Source organism: Cyprinus carpio, chromosome A7 (assembly GCF_018340385.1).
Source record: "Cyprinus carpio isolate SPL01 chromosome A7, ASM1834038v1, whole genome shotgun sequence".
Lineage (NCBI taxonomy): Eukaryota > Metazoa > Chordata > Actinopteri > Cypriniformes > Cyprinidae > Cyprinus > Cyprinus carpio.
The window spans coordinates 33542753-33566253 of record NC_056578.1 but is presented as its reverse complement, the minus strand read 5'-3'; the positions used below and the strand labels follow the sequence as shown (position 1 = coordinate 33566253).

At 36.6% G+C, this 23501-nt stretch overlaps 1 protein-coding gene across 1 annotated transcript in view; it reads right to left on the bottom strand.

The window, feature by feature from the left end:
• Positions 1 to 2434, bottom strand: part of LOC122145793 (semaphorin-5B-like) — a 124243-nt gene extending 121809 nt beyond the window's left edge. The window contains exon 1 of the mRNA XM_042761386.1: positions 1721 to 2434. Coding sequence (XP_042617320.1) covers positions 1721 to 1808 — 88 coding nt within the window. The 5' untranslated portion in view covers positions 1809 to 2434. The remainder of the gene's footprint in view (positions 1 to 1720) is intronic.
• Positions 2435 to 23501: the final 21067 nt, after the last annotated feature.

Below are 23501 nucleotides of genomic sequence, written 5' to 3'. Positions count from 1 at the left end.
TTTTACATTTCTTTTATTTATTTCTGCTGCTTCTCCATGTTTCCTATTGCATTCGATTTTATATTTCAAACTACTTTGTTCTGATGTTTGTTTTGAGACTCTATGAGACATGAAGCCAACATGAATATGCTTATTCCACTCCACCTAACAACCAGCCCTGAATGTTAAAATGGAAATCCTGAATTCTACAAATTGTCCATCACTGTCTAAAGCTTGTTTCCAAAACAGGAGATTTTGATTTAGTCAGGCCTCACAATGCAACATTAATGTGTGAAATGGTGACCACTGTTTTTCAGCTCCTAATCATTTTCAGGTGAGCAGTCTTAGAAACAACACTACTTAAGAGTACCCATATGAGCCAAGGATTTTTCTTCACACACTCAGGCAGTGAAGCCAGACACACATGGACTGCACTGGAGTACTGTATAACACATTTTGAAAATTACAGAAATAAAGCTAAGTATTATGATCAGATCACGGCCTCCCATATCAATCTCTCTCTACAGTAGCCAAACAAATAAAAGACTGCAGTCTGCTCAGATAAAAATATTTTCAGTGCAGGTCCCACTGTATAATACATTTCATACAACAGTGCTGTAATTTAATTGGTGAAAAGATGTTTCTGATATTTAGTATAACATAATTCAGGTTTTCCTGCTTTCACGGCATTATTGACCAGTGATGTGTGAATATTCAGTACAACAGCACAACTGAACACTTATATGGCATTAAACTGGCAGAAATAACTTTGGAAAGAATATGCTTAATGCAATACTGTGTGGCTGAGAGTTTAGTGTCATTAAAATGTGCCAGTTAGTGCACTACAGTGTCTGTTTAAACAGTACACAGGTGAGGAGGGATGATCAAGTTGCTGTGGTCTTTTTAAATAAATCTTCTTCTGTCCTTCGGAGTGATTTTTCACATAATTTCACTGTCTAGTATGCATTATCCAGTCTGCCCCAAACTGTCAACTGCTGTTTCATGGTGGTCAACATATACATGTCTGACTTACATGCACGAGGAGCGAACTACACTGCTGAGAAAGTCTCAGCGAAATAAGGTAAACAGGGATGTAAACACATCATTCACATTTACAAATGTGAAAAACAAAGTTGGAGGAAACAAGACTGCACCCAGGAATGTTGTCTCACACACACATTCAAATCTATACAAATGTATTTCTCATTTGAAATTAGGCATTTTCAACATTGTATTAACATATTACATATTCGTATATGTAATATTTGCTGTAGGCTATATAATGTGATCATTGAGTAAATTACGTTTCTATCTTATGATGTAGGCTGCTCATCTCATATAGCATACATGTGATACTTCTGCATACTGTATATTGTTATTATTGTCTGGCTGCACAAGGTATCTATCTATCTATCTATCTATCTATCTATCTATCTATCTATCTAGCTATCTATCTATTATACGTGAATCATACTCTGTATGACTCTTCGAAGGAAAAGTAGCCTACATAGAAACACTAAAGATGTTTCTATAAAGATGACACTTTTCGTTGTTTCAAAGTTCACACACCAAAAGTGTAAAATAAATAAATAAATAAATAAAAACACTTTTGTGCTTATTTGACTTTTTACACCAGATTTGATTTGAGTAATGCTACTCTGTGTTTCGAACATTTCACTGAAACCTGTCATTCTAATGATGACATTCTATTATTATTTTTCATCAGCTGATCCGAACTCACCTCCATAGCTGCTGACAGTCGCACTCCAGGACAAGATCGTTGAACACAGCAACACACTTACAACAAACAGACCGGTAACTGACTTCATATTCCGACAACCCGAACCGCTCTTCTACACGTTCAAAGACAGTCCTTTATATCCAGTTTCAGCTCCAGGTCATTATACCAAAATTTTTTGATTTGGCTTCGCAGATTTCAAGGGGATTAAATAGTTAAGATATGAAATATAGATGCTTATTTTTTGCTAAATTAATTTAAAGTCAGCATATTCTTGTATTTGACAACAGAACAGAAATTCAAAACGTCCGCGACGGTGTCTTTCTTTGAGTCTCGAAATATTCTCCAGCACAATTCGCGCATCCCACAATATAGGTAGAAACTAAATTTGATTGCTTCCGAGAAAATGTTAAACTTTCTCGAAGTTGAATCCAATGTGTAATAGGCTGCATTCGCTGTCAGGAGCTTGAAGAAGAAGCCCTTGTAGTATGGAGTTCAAATCCTCCAGCCCATGCTGAACACAAATTCAGTTTTCCCGTATGGCCATGCATCCAATATTCCTGTCCGAGTAAATGATATCTGAATATGTCCAGTGTGAGATTTCAAAAACAAACACAACAGAAAGCCAAATATTTAAACCTAAGAAAGAAAACCAAAAGCGTGAATTCTCTTTCCAGCCGCTCAATAATATCTAGGCAACAGAGGCTACAGTCAACTCCCGCGTGTCCCGCCCCGTGGTCTACGTCACAGTAACAGGTAAAGCCTCTGGAGTTCAAAAGAATCGTAAGGAATTTCACGTTTCTGGTTCCAAATCTAATTCCATTTGATTATTCAAGTTACAGCGGTGATTATGTCACTACTTTGAGGCAGAGGTAGGCTACTTCGAAAAATAATTAATGCATATAGCCAGGCCTACTGCCCTCAGCAGTCTGTTGTCAAATGATGATAATTTCAGATTTTAACAACTAGGCTACAACAAATCAGAAATACATGCCATTAACACATGCATGTAATTAAACAAGTGTTCCTAACTAGCCTATATAGCCTATTGTATAGCAATATTAAACAAAAAAAAAAAAAAAAGTGCATAGCTCATTCAAAATACCATTCATTCACTTAAAAGAAAATCTTGTTTGGTAATCAGATTTCACTGGTAAAATAGAATCCTTTCTGAAGAAACGATTCTCGTCTTCCCGATAAATATTGCCAAACTTATTCAGTAATAGGCCTACATCATCAGTTTCCCACATTTCTTATGAAATATAACAGGTTATTTATGCTAATTTATTCAAATTAATTAAATGAATAAAATATAAAAACCTGTCCCAGTTTGTGATATGGCATTAGGAGCGTTCATATATAGCCTATTTCCATTATTTATGATTAAGTCCTGACTGCAACGTGCATAAAGAATGAGAAGGCATATAAGAGGGAGTCCTTTGATAAATCCACTCTTATTCCCGACAAAAGCACTGGGAAGGCAGTGGCGCCCCCAGAAAACTTTAATAGGGGTGGCCAGATGAGGCCACAGTAAATCTTGGGGTGCCACATCAAAAAATAAATAAATAAATAAAGGGTTTGCAATATTGACAAAAAAACGATATCTCTGTGATTTCTGGGATTTTATCGATAACGAAAATTAGACAATATTTTGCTGTGTGTGTTATTGTGCTGATATCTTATTTCTAAGTGTGCTGACAGAAAAAAAAAATTTAAAAACAATTTTTTAACCTTTACGCCATTTTTTTTCTAAAGTGTTCACCATCTTGCACTTGCATTTGGGCTGTTACCAAGCAAATGCAATCAGTATCAACAAAATTGATCTTTGCAATGTAGAGAAAACAGAAACTGCATCTGAAGTGCCATTTAGATGTTTTTACACACTGTTTAATGGAGCTCTAGGGACATGGAATACTTTAACCTGGAGTTACAAATTAATAAATAATGTTTTGATATTTTAAACATAAAACATTGAAAACCTGATGTTTGAAATTGTTTAAAAAATGAAATGGTACCTTAAATGTGAAATTAAAACAGCCAGTAGGTGGCAGCGAGTCACTGTTAATAAGTGAGTCATTGCGATTGAACCGAATCATTTAAACGGTTGATTCATTCAGGAACGAAACACTATCATGTTGCTCAGAGACGCAAAACAGTGGCTGTGTTTGGAATGATTTTTTTTTTTTAGAAATAGAGCGCAAAAAGTGAATATGTTGTCTAAAACGTAAAACTCTTGATATTAACTTCTTGTTTATTGAACTGTTGTATAAAATCAATGTCACATTTGCAATTATGCAGACTTCTGGAAAAAAAAGACACAAAACATATTAAAGTAACTATATTAAACTACAAATAAACTATATAGATCTAAAATGATAACAAAACAAAAACATATTTAAATTAAAAATACCAAATGCAAATCATCACACTATCTACACTTTGGGAAGGGCGGATTTGCACAGGCCACAACCCGCTGTCTATCTGCCTCTCTGTAATCCACGCAAGAACAACGACATCTAAGGGCTTCAGCACTCTCTGGACTTCACGGGGCAGCAGGACAAAGGCTAGCGAATCTGAGAGGCGGCGATCGGTCAAAGGTGACGGAGGAACAAGTTGCGGACTGAACAGATAAAGCAAGAACATCCAGGTTCCTCACCTAATTCTTGATTGCTCAAATCAGACTCGATTGCTGCTGTTTAAACGGTCATTCATTATGTGCAAGTGTCATGTTTGCAGGCTAATCATTTACACGCCCCCGGTCGCCCTCCTCTGGACAGGTGAGAATCCTGTTTTACATAGGCTAATCTTTTTCTTTCTTTCTTTCTTATTTATTTATTTATTTATTTTTTGGTGAATATTGCTTAATTAACCGATTATTTAGATTTTCTTTTCTGTGTTTACTTTCCATCCTGTTAGTATTGTTTTTAATTATTTTAGAGACATCTTTAATTATTTAATTAAAATTTTTATTCATTGTGGCAAACATTAAAAAAAAATAGCAATCCAGTTAGATAAATTATATAAATCTGGATTATGTTGATGATAATAATAATAATAATAATAATAATAATAATAATAATAATAATAATAACAAATGCTCAAAAGATTGAAAAGGTTGAAAATGAATGAACCCTAATGTACACTAACTTCCAGTCCTCCAGGAAACAATGGCTATATATATATATATATATATATATATATAGCCATTGTTATATATTTATTTTTATTTATTTATTTTTATTTTATTTTTGCCATTTGTGTAAATAACCAATCTATAATTAATTACTCTGCCTATATTATGATCTTAAACTCTGAAGGTGAGTTCCACTCAACCTTACTGAACTCCAGAAAACTCTTTTATGGACCAAACAAAAAGAAAGAAGCAGGCATAGGTGAATTCCTGGAGGCCTGAATGTGCTGTGTTCTTTTAATAACTGTTCCCATATCCCCTTCCCATGCCTTTATCATCACAGACTACAACATGCAACAACTGATCTCTGATCAGATTCTAAAGTCGTTTATAAAAAGGTAATTTATAGAAAAGACCAATCAGCTATGGCATGTTGAAAAGACCTTAAAGGGATTGTCATGGAACATATCTGGTGGGAGGACATTATTATTCTTACCCTGAGCTGAGCAAGTAACACACAGTGTGTGGGGCCTGAACCCTTTAAGTGAGGTCTCACTGTCCCCTGGGCATAAAGAAAGAAGGAATGGGGTTTACACAGAGACCCCTACAGAGACCTCTGATTGGGATATTTTTAAAGGGTCACATCCACAATGTAATATCTTAATGGGGGGAAGTGGAAGAATTGTATGTGTGTGAAAGGAGTTCAATTTCAAAACATAAAAACATATGTAAGTATATCTATTGCTATCAATACACAGGCTAGATTGAAAGCAGAGTTTGTGACATAAAATCAGACTATAAATTAATTGCTTGGTCATTAATTAGATGGAAATCGCTTAGCAAGCTCTTTAAATATGTGTATGTGTGTTTATCTGCTAGTCCCTATCAGTCCTAGACTGAAAGATGACCTTGCAGGACAACATAAACAGGCACAGCTCTGGACAAACAGTATCACAAGTGGATTAAATGTTTGTCTGGACAGTCACAGCCACACAAACCCTCATTAATGTGTACATGTTAATGAGGACACCAATTCACAGAGTTAAAAAATATAAATGAGAATAAACAGGAATAAATGCATATTGATCTTCCAAAATAGAGCTCCAAGAATCTGGGTTCCATACAAGTTAAGTTCAGTTCACAGCACTGGTGGCATAATGTAGACTAGAACAAATAAATAGTTTTTACACCAAAAATTCATTTCAATTTTTCCTTTTTTTTTTCTTAAAAAAAAAAAAAAATGAACAGTGATGTATTTACAATGGACGCCTCAAGGTGTATACATGCATGTTGCATTTTTTTTTTAGTGTGAAAAATGACTTATTGGCCTTTTTATTGTGTATAGTTATATCCAATTTTTATTTATTAAATTTTTGTTGCCATGACACACAATGCATAAAATCCTAAAGTTACCAGAAATGACAAGAACAGTTTTACAGTTAAATAAACATATACCAGTTTTTGTTAGAACAATGAATTTAAGTGAATTTTAATTGAACCTAGAATATTCTATAATTTTATAAAGCAGACAGTATGTTGTGACCAAAAGCTGTCCAAGATAGCTTTGGCAGGCACTAGCCAGCTCAGCATGCACCACAGGTAAAAAATCAAACTAACTTACAGTAAGAACATGGAAAGAAATGTGCGAAACTAATGCATATAATAATATTGGAAAATCAGCAGCTGTGGAAAGAAAAGAGAAAAACAGGAAATCATCAAAACACAAATGAATGTGTCCACAACCAGATGCACTCAATATAAGATTTTTCCATGAACAGATATGGCCACACTTTTTCAGAGCCAAATATTTTTCCATTTCCATCAGTATGTGTGTGTATTCCAATACATTGGCCATGTCTACCCCTCCCAAGCCATTACCTCTCACCTCCAATAACTCCTCAACTCCCTCTGCCTCATTACTCCAGCACTGTTCATTGACTAACTGAGGGAGTGTGTTGTGTCATCAGCAGCAGAACTGTAGGTCATTAAGCGGTCCTGTCATTCAGCCCCGGTCATCTCCACCCGTGTAATAACAGCATTACTCAGTCCTTCACCTCAGGCAGCAGGACCAGCAGCATACAGGTGATGTGATACCATCTCTAGTGATATCTGTTCACTGTCTCTGGTCCACATCTTCAAATGGCCATCTGGTTTGTGGCCCCTGAGTAGACAGACATGTCAGATGACGTTTAGCTCTGTGCTGGTGCATGGTGAGGGGGATAGTGTGGGTGTTACATGTATGTTTTCCATCCCCCATTCTTGACAAGAAAAGAAATCACTGAGAATGTCAAGAGGAGATTATACGTCATGGATGTTACCTGCAAAACAAAGAATAAGTAAATATTTGATAATAATATTCAGAATTATTTTTAAACATTTAAGACGTAATTGTAACTTTGTAACTAAATGAAAAAAAAAAATAAAAAATTATTAGGAATATTCTCATGGAGAACTATACTATGGAATATTTTGCATCATGATGACTTCAGCAAATGGCAGAAGTAGAAGTCTTGATTTGGTGGATTTTTTACAACTGAAAATAGGTCAGGAATTTTAGATAAAACAAAAAGAAGAAGAAAAAATATTTCTGCCAACAAAAACCCAAACAAATCCACAGCAGAATTAACCGTTATGTGTTTCCAAGCAACACAGAGAGATAGTATTTCATTCATGAATCAAAAAAAAAATTAAAAAAACAGTGTCCTCTACCTCTAATATGCACACCTACCAAAATTCTAACATATAAATTAACCTAAAAAAAAAAAAGCATAACAGGTGAAAAACAGTGTGTGAAAAAGAGTGTATGTTCGAATTCACAGTATCCATAAAACATTCGGAGCTATTTATGGCTGAACGGAACCTGTTTCATACACTCTCAGAAAAAAGGTACAAAAGCTGTCACTGTGGCGGCACCTTTTCAAAAGGTACACTTTTGTACCTAAAGAGTCCATATTGGTACCTTAAAGATACCTATAAGTACCTAAAGTGTACATATTAGTACATAAAAGGTACAAAAGTGTACCTTTTGAAAAGGTACCTGCAAAGTGACAGCTTTTGTACCTTTTTTTTCCTGAGAATATAATTAAAGATCTTTCCACAGTTATTGAACTGAACTGAAAAAACACTACCCTGAATAAATAGTCTTTGTAGAGCTGCTTAACAGCGGAATTCGTCTCATATTTGATGAAGTTAGAATTACTGATTTTGTTATATTCCTGTTCTTCATTGTATAAATAGCTATATAAATAAAAGTGAAGTGACCAGATTTGAATGTAGTACATCTGCAGTATACCAGTATACTCCTGTATACCTAGTATATGAAGGGCAGATATTATGCTTTCAGTTTACGCCCCCACTTATTAATGAATGAATATGCATGAGGCAGAATAGCTAGGGATGCCAAAGAAGGAGGGTGGATAAGTTTACAGGAAAACTTTTTTAGTGCAGTATGGAGAGAATCAATGTCAGGAGTAGTAAGGAAGGATGATATATTCTGTATCTTGGATTACATTTAAATGTGGGCAAGAGAAAGCCAGTTTAATTAGAGCACAAGTATGAAATAAATAGGGATTATAAATATTTAATTATGCGTCACATTTTAAAAATAAATTACTTCAAGAAATGTTTTTTTCACATAAGGAAGGTATTTGGGCAGATGGCTGCTTTTGGGATCATGTTTCCACAAATACACTCCCTAATGCTGTAAATGCAAGATGACAGAATGTTCGGTAAAAAAAAAAAAACGTAGTCCTTCCCTGCAGCAGCTTTGGGAATGTTTTCTCTCTGATTACAGGTCAAATGAAGCCAAACTAGGACTTCTGCAACTCCTATCCAATAAACTACTGGTTTATGTATGATGTTTTGCTGGTACTGTGCTAATGATGAATTCTGTACGATTGATAATTATAGAATATTATGCATCTGGGATCATGAGGGAACTAAATTCCAAAAATAAAGATCATGTAAGGAATTATTCTGAAATGAGTATAGATGTCTGTGTAATGCGTATGTGTATAGGCCCCATGACTTAGACCATATATATGCCACAAAAAAGTCTTATGGTTATCACATCATGATGGTTCATCACTGCTTAAAGGAATATTTCTGGTTCAGTACAAGTTAGGCTCAATCTACAACAATTGTGGCATCATTTTGACAAAAATGAAAACCACAAAAACGAAAACCACAAAAACGATTTTCCTCTTGTCCATCATAAAAAAATTAAAAAAATAAAATAAATAAAAATCTGGTGTACGGAAATGCAGCTAAAATGGATTTCAATTTCAATTACACTGTTTCAATAATATAGCCACACAACATAAACAACATAAACATAAACAAAATGCTTTTAGTGATTAAAAACTGCTTACTATACTTTTCTGTGTAAAGTGACTTTAAATTCATTTTTATAACTTTTGCCCCATTCACTTCCATTGTAACCGCCTCATTGTAACCTCATATCATGAAGTAAAAGGAAGCACCAAATGACATACAAAATTCAGCATGGTGCAGAGGGCCTCTGCCAAATACAGATTACAGAAACTAATGAAATTCCAAAGACAGCCTCATCATCTTCTGCCATGAGCAACATGTATGTTATTTTTGGAAAAAGGAGATAGTGTGAAAGAGGGATAAAGACAACAAAATACAGAGATAGGAAGAGTATCAAATTCATACCAGTCCCTCTGCTTGATGATACTACAATTCAGCTAAAGTAAATTTATTAGCTCAGAGAACTAAGACTTAAAATAATCTTATAAGACTTCCAGATGCCAGACAAGCTATGACAAAGTAAATTCAAGAAGAAATGCACTTATTAAACATGTAGAAATAGGAATCAGATGTACAGCAGTGGCTGCTTCAATATCATAATGACTAAAGGCGCTAGCTTAATTGAAAACCATCCCCCTTGTCATATATTGCCAATATTGTAACAGCTGGTAAAAACATTTTTCATATGTGAATATTTTTTTTCTTTTCTTAAGTGTGGATAATCGCTTGGTTGACATGGCAACTGTACACATTGTAAACTGTGAACTTTTAACCTGAGGCTGCTTGGCCTTGGCTGTGTCAAATACAAGTGGCATTAAGACCCTGAGGCCAACAGCAGACGAGCCATCTGCCACCCATGTTGGCTCTAAGCCAATACTGCAGGCCACCCCTGCAGATCCAAGATGGCGGAACTGCACAAAAAGGCATAGCAAATACACAGGTGGGGACATCAGGTGTTGCGTAGATGTGGCATCATATGGAGACTCTCTGGCGTTGAGTGGGGGCCGCTGAGAGAGCAAGCTGCTACTCAGTATGACAGGAGGATTGCAGTAGCTATGAGAACATGTGGTTGCTGCAGATTCTCGATTCTATGGGGAATATTTTTGGTAACATTGACCTCAAGGCATATGTTATAAGATATGACAGATCACATTCAAATAATAATAATAACTTTATTTTCTAAAGCGCCTCTCAAAGGAGGTTCTCAAAGCACTTTTTTAAGAGTATATATAAAATGAATACAGGAATACAGAATAAGCAAAAGAGCACAGGAACATAAAATAAACAAGAAACAGCATTGATAATCACAATCAGCAATAAGCTTGCTATATATATATATATATATATATATATATATATATATATATATATATATTTAAATGCATGGTAAAAATGTTAAGATACTGTGCTTCCCGATTTTTAACTGGAAGTTGGTTCCACAACCTGGGAGCAGATATAGAAAAAGCTCTGTCACCCATGGAACATAACCGTGTTTGAGGGACAACCAACAGACCCTGCTGAGAAGAGCGAAGGCTTCGTTTCACAGTATAAGGTATTTATTAAAAAGTTTAGATAAATTCTCCAGGGGCCAGACTGTGGAGAGCTTTATATGTGAGCATGAGAACTTTGAAGTTGACTCTGTACTTCACTGCAGCAAGTGAAGTGACTTTAAAATGGGAGTAATATGATCTCTCATTTTGGTACTAGTTAAAATTCTGGCTGCAGAAATTTGAACGTACTGCAACTTTCTTAAAGGGGTTGTATGACGTTGCTAAAAAGAACATTATATTGTGTATTTGGTGTAATGCAATGTGTTATGTGTGTATGCAGTTTGAGGTTCAAAACACATTTATTTTCTTCCACATAATGTACATTATTGCTGCTGCTCTCTGCCCTGCTTTTCTGAAACTCATAGATTTTTACAAAGCTCATCGTTCTGAAAAGTGAGGTGTAAGCTGATTGGCCAACTATCCAGTGTGTTTTGATTGGCCGAATTCCTCAAGCGTGTGACGGAAATGTTAAGCCCCTTATACTGTGATGCCATGCGTCCTGGCGCGACAAGACAAAAACAACAAAACCAATTATAAATTAGGCATTTGTTGCATCCAGTGGGGGCATAATTACTGATTATAATGACTTATACTGTCTTTTTATGCATTGTGTTGCGTATTGTGCTGCGTAAATATAAAACCATGTCCGGAGAAATGACAAACAACAAGCGCTACTCTACACTGCTCAAAACTCGCATTTGAATCATCAGTGGCAAAATCCTTTAAGAGTCAACCACTCCTACCTAAAAATGGCTCATTCTAACACACCCCCCACGTGTCTACATCACGATGTGGGAAGATTTGCATAACACCGTCCAGATGTTCACGAAAAGAAAGAAGGCGTTTAACTTTTATTCTCGCTGTTGCCACCCCACGTCATGTGTGGAGACGCTGTGTGTTTCGTTCTGAAAGTGAAACTACTTTGTTTGGCCTCCCAAAGAGGGACACAAACTAGAAATCAGTGGTTAAGTTGTGTCTACTGTTTCCTGTGAGAGTAGCCTACAATGCACTGTCTGTTTCTATAAAGTGGGGGCAGTTCCAACTTTGCAAGGACAGTCTGGCGCTTCAGAATCACAGCTTTAAGTATGTTTTCATATTTAACTTTTATATAGAATATCTCTTTGGATTTGAGACTTTAGTCTTCGCAAACTTTACAGATCTTCTTTTTGCACCAAAGAGCTTGGTTGTAACACTCCAAAGAGAGAAAGGAAAAATTTAAATCGCATCATGATGACCCCTTTTTAAAGTATGCTTAGAACACACCAATAAGAAGCACATTACGATAATTAAGGCGAGAAAAAGACAAACAACATTTATTAAACTTTTCTGCAGCTGAAAAGGGATAGCGTAGGGCACAATTTTGCAATCTATTTGAGATAAAAGAAAGTCTTAACAATGCTTTGTACATGAGATTAAAATCTGAACAAGGAAGTCAAAGATCACTCTTAGTCGACAGCATAAAAATGATTACTTGATACCCAAATTTCATAAAGTTGAAATAAAATAAATAAAGACTAAAGAGTAAGGGCCCTAAAAATTATCCCTGTGGGATGCCAGTATTGACTGACCTGATATCAGACCTGCATTCCCCTCAAGCAACACACTTTCGGTTCCAGTCTAATAGGATCTAAACCAGTTAAAGACGGTTGCAGAGAAATACCAAAATCTCTGTTCAAGGTGATTCAGTAAACAGAATATGATCATGGTGTTAAAAGGTGGCAATAATGTCCAAGAGAATAAGAAAAGAGGGAGATCCAGCATCAGAGGCCAAAAATAAGTATTTGGTCACTTTAACCAAGGCTGTATCTGTCAGAATCCTGCCCTGACTGTCTTGTCTTTGTACAATATTTCTTTGTTTGTTTTGTGTCTAAGCACATGGTTCTATCTCCTGTTTGTGTCTACCATGTACTCCTCTTGTCCCACCTCCTTGTTTCCCCTGGTCACGGGCCCCTTGTTTTAGCCCTTGTCTGCTTGATTGTTTTCACTTGAGCCCTGTGTGTGCTTGGCTCCATATATTGGTTTCCCTTTCTTTTTGTCTCTGCTGGTTTGTTTTGGTGTTTATATATGTTTCTTGGTCTAGAATTTATCCTTTTGATCTTGCTCAGTTATTGTTTTGATCTCTTATCTAGTTATTTTTATATCCCGTTTCCTTTTTGGTCTTCTCTAGTTCTATCTAGTTTCTTGTTTTTATTGATTTGTGCATTCTAATCTAGTTTTGTTTCTCTTTTTAATTTAGATTTTCATTTACTCTTGTTTTTGCGATTCCAGTTCTTTTTTTGGATCTTGGCTTTTTGTTTTTACTCTGATTATTTCTTTGGATGGTTTTGGTTATTTTATTTTGGTTTTGTTCACTTTTGTTTTCACATTGTCTGTGTTGTGTGGTGGTTTGAGTCCTCGTCTTGTTTTCGTGTTTTGTCCTGTCTTGCCTTAACCCAGATTCTCTGGCCACTGACCCCCTCTGGCTGAAAGCAGCTCACCTCTCTCATGTGTCAGGTCTCTGGTTCTGTGAGTCTCTACCTGGTGGCTGGTGCGACATTTGAGTTTCACTTCAAGCTATGGGTTCCCTGTGTGCCTGTCTGGTCCTTCCTCTGGAGCTGCCTCCTCCATGCTTGAATCTGTGGCCATCTTGGACTCTGTGGTCATCCCTCCTGCTTGTATTGTTGTCTGTCCTTCCCCTCTGTTTGGACTGTGTCACTCCTCATTCCCCCTGATGTTCTAGTCTGTTTTGTTAATAAAATATCCTTGTCTGCTCATTTGCATTTGGGTCCCATTTCTTGCAGATCCCTGACAGTATCAGTGCTATGAAGATTTCGAAAACCAGACAGAAGTTTCTCAAAAGATTATAAGATGATTATGCAACTGCAAAGCTACGACTCATTCTAAAATTTTAGCCAGGAAAGGAAGAATTGATCTAGGTCCCATAGTTATTTCAAAATTGTCCAAGTTGCGCAGCAGTTTTTAATGCAGCTGGGACAACACCAGTAAACAATTATTTTAAAAACACTAAAAACACCACAGCACAAAAACTCAAAAAAAAACACAAAAAAACAATAAGAAGAGTAAAAAATACAAGTAGTAGATTTCATACTTGAAACAACTATAACAACAAATGCGGCAAAATGCAGGTCGTACAAAATTTTGAAAACGGGGGCACCCGAAAAACTCTGCACACTAGCATGAGACCTATAAGAAAAAGAAAGCACAGAAATCTGGTTAAGGTAAAGTAAGAAGTTATAAAGTAAGATATGACATTTTGAGAGCCTAATGCTTAAGAAGATTATAAAAAAAAAGGAAATGTATTTGCATGAGCATAACAACTTGCTACAGTAGCTGTCTTTATTATTTACCAATGTTAATTTTAATTACCTCTATTCTGGCCTGCAGAATGTATGGCATCACTTCAAGAGGACCACTTAATAGGAAAACTGTTGATAACTGTGACCGGGCTTAGATGTGTGTGGTCCAATTATTTTGAGCTATGTTGTGCAGGATATTACTGTAAACCCATTTCCCCAGTACTGTGTTTAATACAAATCCACAAAGAAAACTTAGCCCTCATTTTTTTGTCATCATCGACCCCACATAATTTTCTCTGTCTTTGTTCTTCTGTGTTATGTTGTCGTCCGATCAAAGCAAAACACAGTGAGAGTAAAACCATGAGTGAAGGGCTGAATATGTGATTGAGAACCTGCCTCACTTTTGGTTGCTCAGATCAATTTTAACAACTTTTTAAGCACAATTTTAACCAATTACTTTTTAAACTTTTTCGTCCAAATTGTAATAATTTTAATTAAAAATAAAAAGTCAAGGTCTTTTAAATCATTCTGTTCTACTCACGTCATATTGAATTTAGGTCTTCTTTTTTTTTTTAACTCGTGTTCTTTTTAGATTAACTGTATGTTCCTTGCATTTTATTCATAATAAATACTAAAACTATATTTTAATCTCAACTTTAACTTTACTTAATAAATAATTAATAATATCTGACCTAATCAAAACCTTATTGAGATATTACTGAAACCTTAATCTGTTGGTTACAGCACAAACTATTGTTCTATTGATATTTATAAAGAGGTGATGCCACATTATCATCGGATTAGGAAAGATCTCTCCGGATAGTTTCAGAGTTAAGGCGGTTGTTTGTGGTTATTACTCTCCTCTCAGACGACCCTCAAACACAACTATGAGGGTTAATGGGGATGTAAATAATAAATGTTATTATTTATTTATAAATCACATTAAGTAAATAATAAAAGTAAGGAATAAACTGTTATGGATGTTAACAGGTATTAAGAACATCATATGATTATATTTGTTCTAGCTGTGGCTCATAGATAAGAGATTAGGACCTAACAGACAGATTTTACACACGATAAATTAGTAAAACGGTCTTGCTGGTGACATGCAAACTTTAACTGCGATCTTTCTCAGCATCGGGATCACTTAATCCCCACTGGAAAAATTACTCAGTTAGATGTAGGATGATTGTGGTAAAGAAAAATGGGGCCAATCAGTGGTGCGTCGACACCATGAACCACCCCCCGCCCATACAAACCTCCATGCTTACAATATTTTCGTGACCATTCTTGTTTCACCCTGTTCATTTTTCTTACAGCTTACCAAAAAATGATGAAATGTTGAAGTTGTTGTTGACATCAAACATATTATTTGTGCAGATGTGATTTGTATTCTCAGTAGCCTGTTGTAAAGCAGATGGTCACTGTCTCGCTGTTGAACAGAAACAGACCTAGAGAGACACGACAAGAGACAAACACTGTCTAGGCCATGTCTAGACTATTCAGACAGGAGTACTCATTCTATGTTGAATTAAGACTACTAAATCCTAGATTATAATTTAGACAAGGCTCAATTAAAGTAAATTAAATTAAATTAAATTAAATTAATTAAATTAAATTAAATTTAACAAACACAGTGAGGAGTCAGTGCAGGAAGTATATTGACAGGCATATGTTTCCTGTTTTATGAGGTTGAATGCATGATATGATTTGGTTTATGCATTATTATCCATTATTTGTCTCAACTAAAAGTGGGATGTAATGAATACTAGCAAAACCGTTTCCGTATTTGTATTCTAAAAATAAAGTATGTGAATAAAATCAAATCAGAATCAATTTAAGATCCATTTAGGTCAGTCTTCCCATCATATGATCACTAAGTTACAGAGTTTGTTGTCTCCAAACAGGCTGGTTACAGGAAATTATGCCACCAGCCACGACTTTGGATTAAACATAGGATTATAGGTAAGTATATTTCCTTCAAAATTTCTTAAAATAGCGACACAAATGGAAACCATTCAGATATGAATAGTGGAGGTTATGCTGCCAATTCAAAACAACGAAAGGAATAGACATTGGTAGTATAGAAAATCACGCAGCAAAAAGAAAGTGGGAATCTAAAAAACACTTTGCTGGGGAGAAGAAATAATTGAACCACCCATGGAGCACACTTTCTCTGGATATCAAAAGCATTCCCACTCTTCTGTAATTCATAGGCAGAGATAGAGATCAGGCATAGAGAAGTGCAGCACTTTTTTCCCTGAAAAAGCTGACCTTCTCTATCTGATGGAGACACAAAGGCGCTCTTTCGTTGCTTTCTTCCTCTCTCTTTCACTCCCCTTCTGGTACAATAGGATTAATGGCCTGATTTATATTTCTCTCTTTTTACTCTTCCAAGTAGGGAGGCAACTAATCCACTTACTCAATTCTTTGTAAACCACATGTCCATCAGGACCCTAAAACTGGGCCCTAGGATTTTAATTGGTCCAGGGAGAGTCTGATCTGTTTTGTCACCTTGTACAGCTCTAAATTAGGTAAAATAGGTATTTGCGCTAAAGCATGCAAACCAGAATAAACAATGTAAATATAGAGGGAAAAGGGAGATCATGTGACCCTTTGATGGCGGTGCACACAAGGTCCTTCGCCCTGCTCACTTTGTCAAATATTCTACAATTCTGATAGTAAATTTCTAACCACTTTCTATCTACTCCATCATGAGTACTTCAACGGTCAAGGACAATCAGAAAAGAGTGATTGAGCAATCGCCAATAAAGAAAAAATTCCTACCTACATATGGACATACTAGCGACCAACAATTCTTTCAAAGGGCTAAAAGCAGAAGTTGAAAAGCTAGCCATCGTGGCGAAACAGACACGTGACTGGGTCGATTCCGTTCAGGCAGCTGCACATCAGGATAGGAGGACAGTCACGAACCTGAGAATGCAGCTAGAACAACTTACTCTATAAAGTGATGAATTGAAACTGGAGGATAGGAGCAGGTAAAAAATAACGTGTGACTGGTGGGGGTTGCCAAGGGGGGTGGGAGGCTCTGATGCAGCCGACTTTTTCAGAGATAATCTTTCCAAGTTGATTCCTGTACTGAAAGGATGCAATATTGAGATTGAATGTGCTCATCGCGTCTATGACAGAAGAAAAAAAAGTAAACTCAGAGCGGCCGCGTACTATTATCTTTCGTCTTGTGCTGGAGATGGCCAAGACAGACAGATCAGCGATCCCTGAAGGGTGCACAGCAGGCATACCTGGTGAAATATACACAGGATAATATCACGCTGCTGTTTTTTCCTGACTTCAGTTCAGCCACGTCTGCCAGGAGAAGGAACCTCAAACCAGTCCTTAGGAGGATGTCCTTAGGGTCCTTAGGGTCTGCGGCTGTTTCTCATCTCTCCGCCCGATGATTAAACTGCGACACAAAACGGTGAGCAAACTGATGTTCACCTCTTTTAGAAAGCGGAGTGATATCAATCAGCTCACTGACACAGAAGAAGAATCTTAGCTGCCCCGGAGAAGAGAATAACAAGGTGGACATGGACACTTAAGTTTCTGCTGTGATATTCTATCCTGCAAATTTAATCTAGTGGACTGCTATGCTTTGAAATCTTTTTTTTTTTTTTTTTTTGGAGCTAACCTGGAGAGAAGGTTTGATTGATAGTTTGGACACTGGCTTTTTGGGGACAGGTTTTGCGCCTGATGTGGATCGGTCACGTATCAAAAATATTTTTTTATTTTTTCTTTTTTAGGCAGACATATTTTCTTGAGAATGTGCGGTCTTTCCTTTGGTTCAGGTTCCAAAGTTGTTTGTCATTCCTTTTTCTGTGCTCCTTTTATTTTATACAACAGACATTAATATCTTTCTTTATTTCTATTTGAATTTTAAAGGATTGCACACCGTGCAGTTTGGCATATAGAGTTACTTTAAGGAGATCTCCTTTTGTGGATCTGTGCCATTTTTCTGGTGACCATCTGTTTCCTTGGTGTGTGGGGGACATTGTTGATCGCATTAAAATGACTTTCTCTTTCAAATTTGTTTGGAATCGGGCATTATCTGACCATTAATTTATCTGTCGACTTGGGAGAAGAAAGTCGACAGATAAAACTCGACTCATCGTTATTCATGGAGCATGTATCGTAACTCTGAGTGTTGTGGATGATATATGTGTTGTTGTTTTGGTGTTTTGTGATGTTTGTCGTATGTATAAAAAGAAATTAAATTGATCACCAAAACCATATAGAGGGAGGGAAAGAAAGTAATTTTTGGATCGGGCAGCCAGGGACCATTGTGCAATATTCAATGGTAAAAAGCCCAAAGCCTGGGGTGAGAATTGAAATCAACCCACCAGGACAATGAAGCCATGGAGACGTATAGCTAGAAAAGACACAAAAGCTTGAGAAGCTTCTGTGACTCTATGATGTCATGTCATTGAGACTGGCTCCCTGGCCAATTTGGGCTCAGAGCACCTAAAGCGATTGCAACCTGCCTTCTTGCTGCTTTGGCACGAATAGGCCCAGCTTCAATCAAATCTTCCATCTGGTTGTCTTGTTCTATTATATATTTTTATATATACTGAAATGGGGCATTTAATGGGATTTCAAATCGCCCAAAAATAACCATTTTATTAAAAAGCTTTTTAAGAAACCAATAATTTAAATGTCTATCCTAGTCTTGATTTGGTGTGTTTTAGAGCGTTACTGTCTTGACTTAGGATGTTCTCCTCACTTTGAGGTGCTGCTTTAAAAAAAAGAGCTCTAGTACAAGTGTCCCTCAACTTTAATGTTACAACACCACATGATTAATTGATGTGGCACCTAGGTTTCATTCTGAGACATCTTGAGCTTTAAAGCTCTGTTTGTGGGGAAATGAGAAAAACTGGAGAGAAGAGACACAGAGAGAAAGAAAAAGAGAGAGCATAACCTCATCGGGTCTGCGGAATAGGTATTTTATAGGATTTATCATAGGATATTTTTATCTTCTCTTAACAACACTGATATACTTTTTAAAATATTTTTAATGTTGTTATTTTATACTAGTAGAAATGACTGTGTATCATAACCATATTAAATTAGCACTAAAACTCTGGAACAGTCTTCTTAGCATTGTTTTGGAAGGCAAACACATTGTAGCAGTATAGACTAAAGATCCATCTCTTTGAACCTAGCATACACATCGTCCACACTTCTATAATTCAAATTCCTTAAAGGGGTCATGAAATGGCAGTTTCTGAGATTTCTATGGTTTAATGTTTTTTGAACCAAAAAAAGGTCCAATATGGAAAAATTATAATTTGGGCCTGCGATGGCTCCAGTGGCACGTAGGTTTACTGGTGTGTTTTTCATGATGCCGTGACGCAGAAGACAACACGCAGTGTTGTGTGAAGGGGAAATACTCTGTTGCCCCCAGATTCAGAGCCAAATGCAGCAAAGTTGGTTGGACGGCGCTCTTGATAGTACAAAGGGACAATGATCCAAAAATACACGCCAAGCAACCAAATAGTTAGTTTTAAGGTAAAAAAGTGGAATATTCTGCAATGGCAAGTCAGGTCTCCTGATCTCAACCCGACTGGAGGCATGCCTTTTAACCTTGCTGAAGACAAAACTAAAGGCAGGAGACCCACCAAACAAACAACAATATGAACAAGTCCCGCTGCCAGTAAAAGGCCTGGTAAAGCATCAAAAAGAAGGAAGCCCAGGCTATGGTGTGTCCATGTACATTTGAGCCCCTGAAATATGGGGGAATGTGTATACAAATGGTTGTAATTCCCTAAGAATGTATATTTTTGTTGAACCCCTTGAATTAACGCTTAAAACGTCTGCACTTCAATTAAATCTTGATGTTTCATTTTATTTCTATGGGAGGCGACATACAGATCCAAAATCATGAAAAATTGTATCTGTGTCCCAAATATATATGGAACCTACACTGTAGCATATGTGATCTTATTGGTATTCATGGACCTCTAGTCCCAAGTGAGTATTAGATCAGTGTATAGGCAGTGCTTTCTCAACCAGGGGTGGGGCCAGGGAAACATCTTTCAGGGGCGACTCCAACATATCTGACATTGATAATATCAATCTTAACCTAAAATGCTAAGGGACAAAAAATAAAAGAAAAAAATAACACATTATATTTGTTATTTATTTCTGTTAGCTACCAACAACTGGTCTTGGACAAAGAGAGTCCTTTGAGTCAAAAAAAGGTTGAGAACCACTCCACTCGCTCTGTGACAGCTACGAAATCAACAACGCAATGCTGTCTGATTTACAATTCAAGGAGTGCAAGGGAAGAGAATTAGTAAACAGAATCTCAAGAATTAGCTGGTTTCACTAAACAGGGTGCAGTGCAGTTAATTAATTAAAGACTTCAGTTAACCTATAAACACAGAGAGTGAAGAAATAATGATACAACATTCTATTCACAGTGAATCTACTGGCATTTGAAAAACAGAGAATATAGAGAAATCCATTACTACAGAAAAAAAAAATACGGAATATTAAAAAGGCCTCTCTAAAATCTATCTAGGGCAGGTAAAGCTGACAGACCCTTATAGAGAGACGTCTCAAGTGAGAGTCACTAGAGGAGGAGGAAGGGAGAGGAAGATGGACCGGCTCCCTCATCTGTGCAGCCAAGCTTGACCAGGACCCGTCCACAGTGCCAGGATGCATCTCAATTGAAAGAAACCATAAAGCCGCACAGCTTGCTGGCAAATGGCAATGTGACACTGCATTAGACCTTCTTAGTACCAGTTGGCAGTCTTTCTCTCTCTGCAATTTCATTTCTGGTAATTGCACATGACAGAAGTGAGGGGATAACTCTGTAGTCTGTCATTTCTCCATGCTTTTAGTTTAATTTCCCATAAGAAAACATCATTAAGTTTTGCAAGGCATGACTATGATTTTGCCTGGTCCATGCCGAGCACTATGTTAGGCCCATCTGTTTCTCTGTGGAAGTAGGTGTATGCCTGAAGCACAAAGGCCAATAAGGTAATCACGTGTAATATTATGAGAAAACAAATCAAATCCTATGACACCAAAACATAAAAAAAATTAGGGCTGTACAATACACAGTATGGGCCCTCATATGGAACTTTTTTTTATTTTATTTAATTTTTCATGTTTTAAGAGGTGAGTTTACACATTTTCAGGTTTCATTGTGTTTTTACAATGCTGGAAGTATACGCAAATCAATAATGTGTATTATTCCCATAACATCCAATGTACTACTTGCATTCATAAGAAGCATGTCATATTAAATTATATTAGTCTCTCTGTTTCATCCTTATTCTGAAGGTTACCATTATCCAGACTGGATTCATATCCGCTGGTGGGACCTGCCAACTAAAGGACGACCACAACCGACTTGAATGTCCATGAGACCCCACAAACCGGTGGTGGAACGAAAGTACACAAATCAAGTATTGAGAGTAGAAGTACAGATCCGTATAGTACATATATACTCCAGTGAAAAGTAAAATGTACCCTCAGTTGTCACTTTTACTCAAGTGAAATTACAAAATAAAATAACTTTTATTTTTATGGACTAAGTAAAAAAGTACCGATAGATGGATGTTTAGTTTGCAGTTTTATATATATAAGCTATCTGTATAGTTTAATTTTAATTAGTATTTTTTTATCTAGAATGCTAGTAGGCTCAAAATACCGGGACGGATTTTGGTCTCTCGGGAGCAGGTTGAGATATGCTATACGGAGTAATGATAAGTGTATGAAATGTAGGAAGTCAAAAGTACGATTTTACGCTTTGGCATCTAGTAAAAAGGTAAAACACAAAACAAAAAAAAAATACACAAAAAGAAACGTAATCAGGTACAAGTACAGATACTTGAAAAGTTTTACTTAAGTACAGTAACAAAGTAAAACTACTTTGTTACTGTCCACCACTGCATAACAACTCGACCAACACATAGAGGACAGAGCCCCGTGTGAGAACATCGTTTACAGGACCTCAGCAACAGATCCTCAGTGAAGCCCATACGAACCAGACTGCCTTCACCATGGTGATGTACTCCAATCTCACACGCAGAAGGAGCTGGAGGGAATGGTCTGAATTTGAGTACCCAATCCACGATCTGACTTGTGATTTGCCAACCTGGATTAAACCACACACATGTTGGTTCACTTGGCCAGTGGAGAAACTAAACACTTAAATATCGTAATGTTTACTTAAATAAGATTGTATGTAATAATGTTTACCCACTTTGCAAACTTAGTATGATAATTTTAACATAAATGTAAAAACTTAATAATTGAATATAACAGTTGGATTCATCATAAAAAAAAAAAAAAAACAAAAAAAAAAAGTACAGGAGTTTGGACAACCTATAAACTTTTAACATTCAGGTGATTAAGAGAATCCCCAAAACAATATTCTAAAAAAATAATAAAATAAATAAAATTACCTGAATGTCTAAACAGAAGTGCTGCAGTTACCGGTCCAGTACTTTTACTTTTAGTTTCTATACAGTAAAAACTTTTCTTTATAACAGGTACACAATGCACATTAAGTCCACCCGGCCCAAACTCTGGTGTTCAAAGGGTTCATTTAATATGGTTAGTCAAGGTGAAACTCGCCGAGGTACAGTCAGAACCTGTAAACGTTTCAAGTAGCGCTAGTTGGCCACATCTTAGAAGTACGTTTTTTTTTTTTTTGCAGTACAGTAGTGGTTCCTTTCAACTGTTTTTTACAGAGCCAAAGGCATTCAGTTGTTGGAGGGCTTCATGTCATGTTTCCTGTTCTTTCTTAACCTGAGGTCCACACATATCTTTGCTACCTGATTCCTGTTCCTGGAGCAACCGGGGATGTAACTGTAGGAAAAGCCGCCATAATGACTGGTGAGTTGGTGTATGAGTATATGGGAAAGAACGCCTGAGAGAGAGATGATGGAGAGGAGGGAAGAGGAGAGAGAGAGAGAGCGAGAGTTCCTTTGCATTTTAGGAAACAGAACCTGTGCACATTGTGGCACTCAGAACAGTTCTGTCAACACATTTGGTATCTCTAGTTTGCATAATGTGCATTTCAAATGAACTTATGCATTGTATTATGTACCTGCAGTACATTCAACCACATGTCACTGCCCTATTTCAGAACAGCACTTCGTCATTAGCCATTGCACCCGCTGCTCTCATTCATCCATACTTCAATTCCGGAACACAGTCTGAACAAAAGAAGAAGAGATTCAGAGTGCGTCAGGGTCCCCAGCCAAACATTTTCTTATCTTCCAAAACTCGAGATAAGGCTGGTAGACTTCCTCGGGGGACATGGACATGGACAGATAAGGCTGTGAATTATATAAGAACATTAAAGCAATACATTTGCGAAGTGATTCAACAGTGGGATTCACAATGTTCGTGGGTTTGTTTTGCTTTAAACCCGACCAAATGAAAATTAAGATAAGAAAAAGACACATTATAAAACCACAGAACGGCTGATGCAACCTTTTTATTATATTTATTTATTTATTTTTGGTTGTTCTGTGTCTCTTAAGAGAAAAAAATGAGCAAAGGTA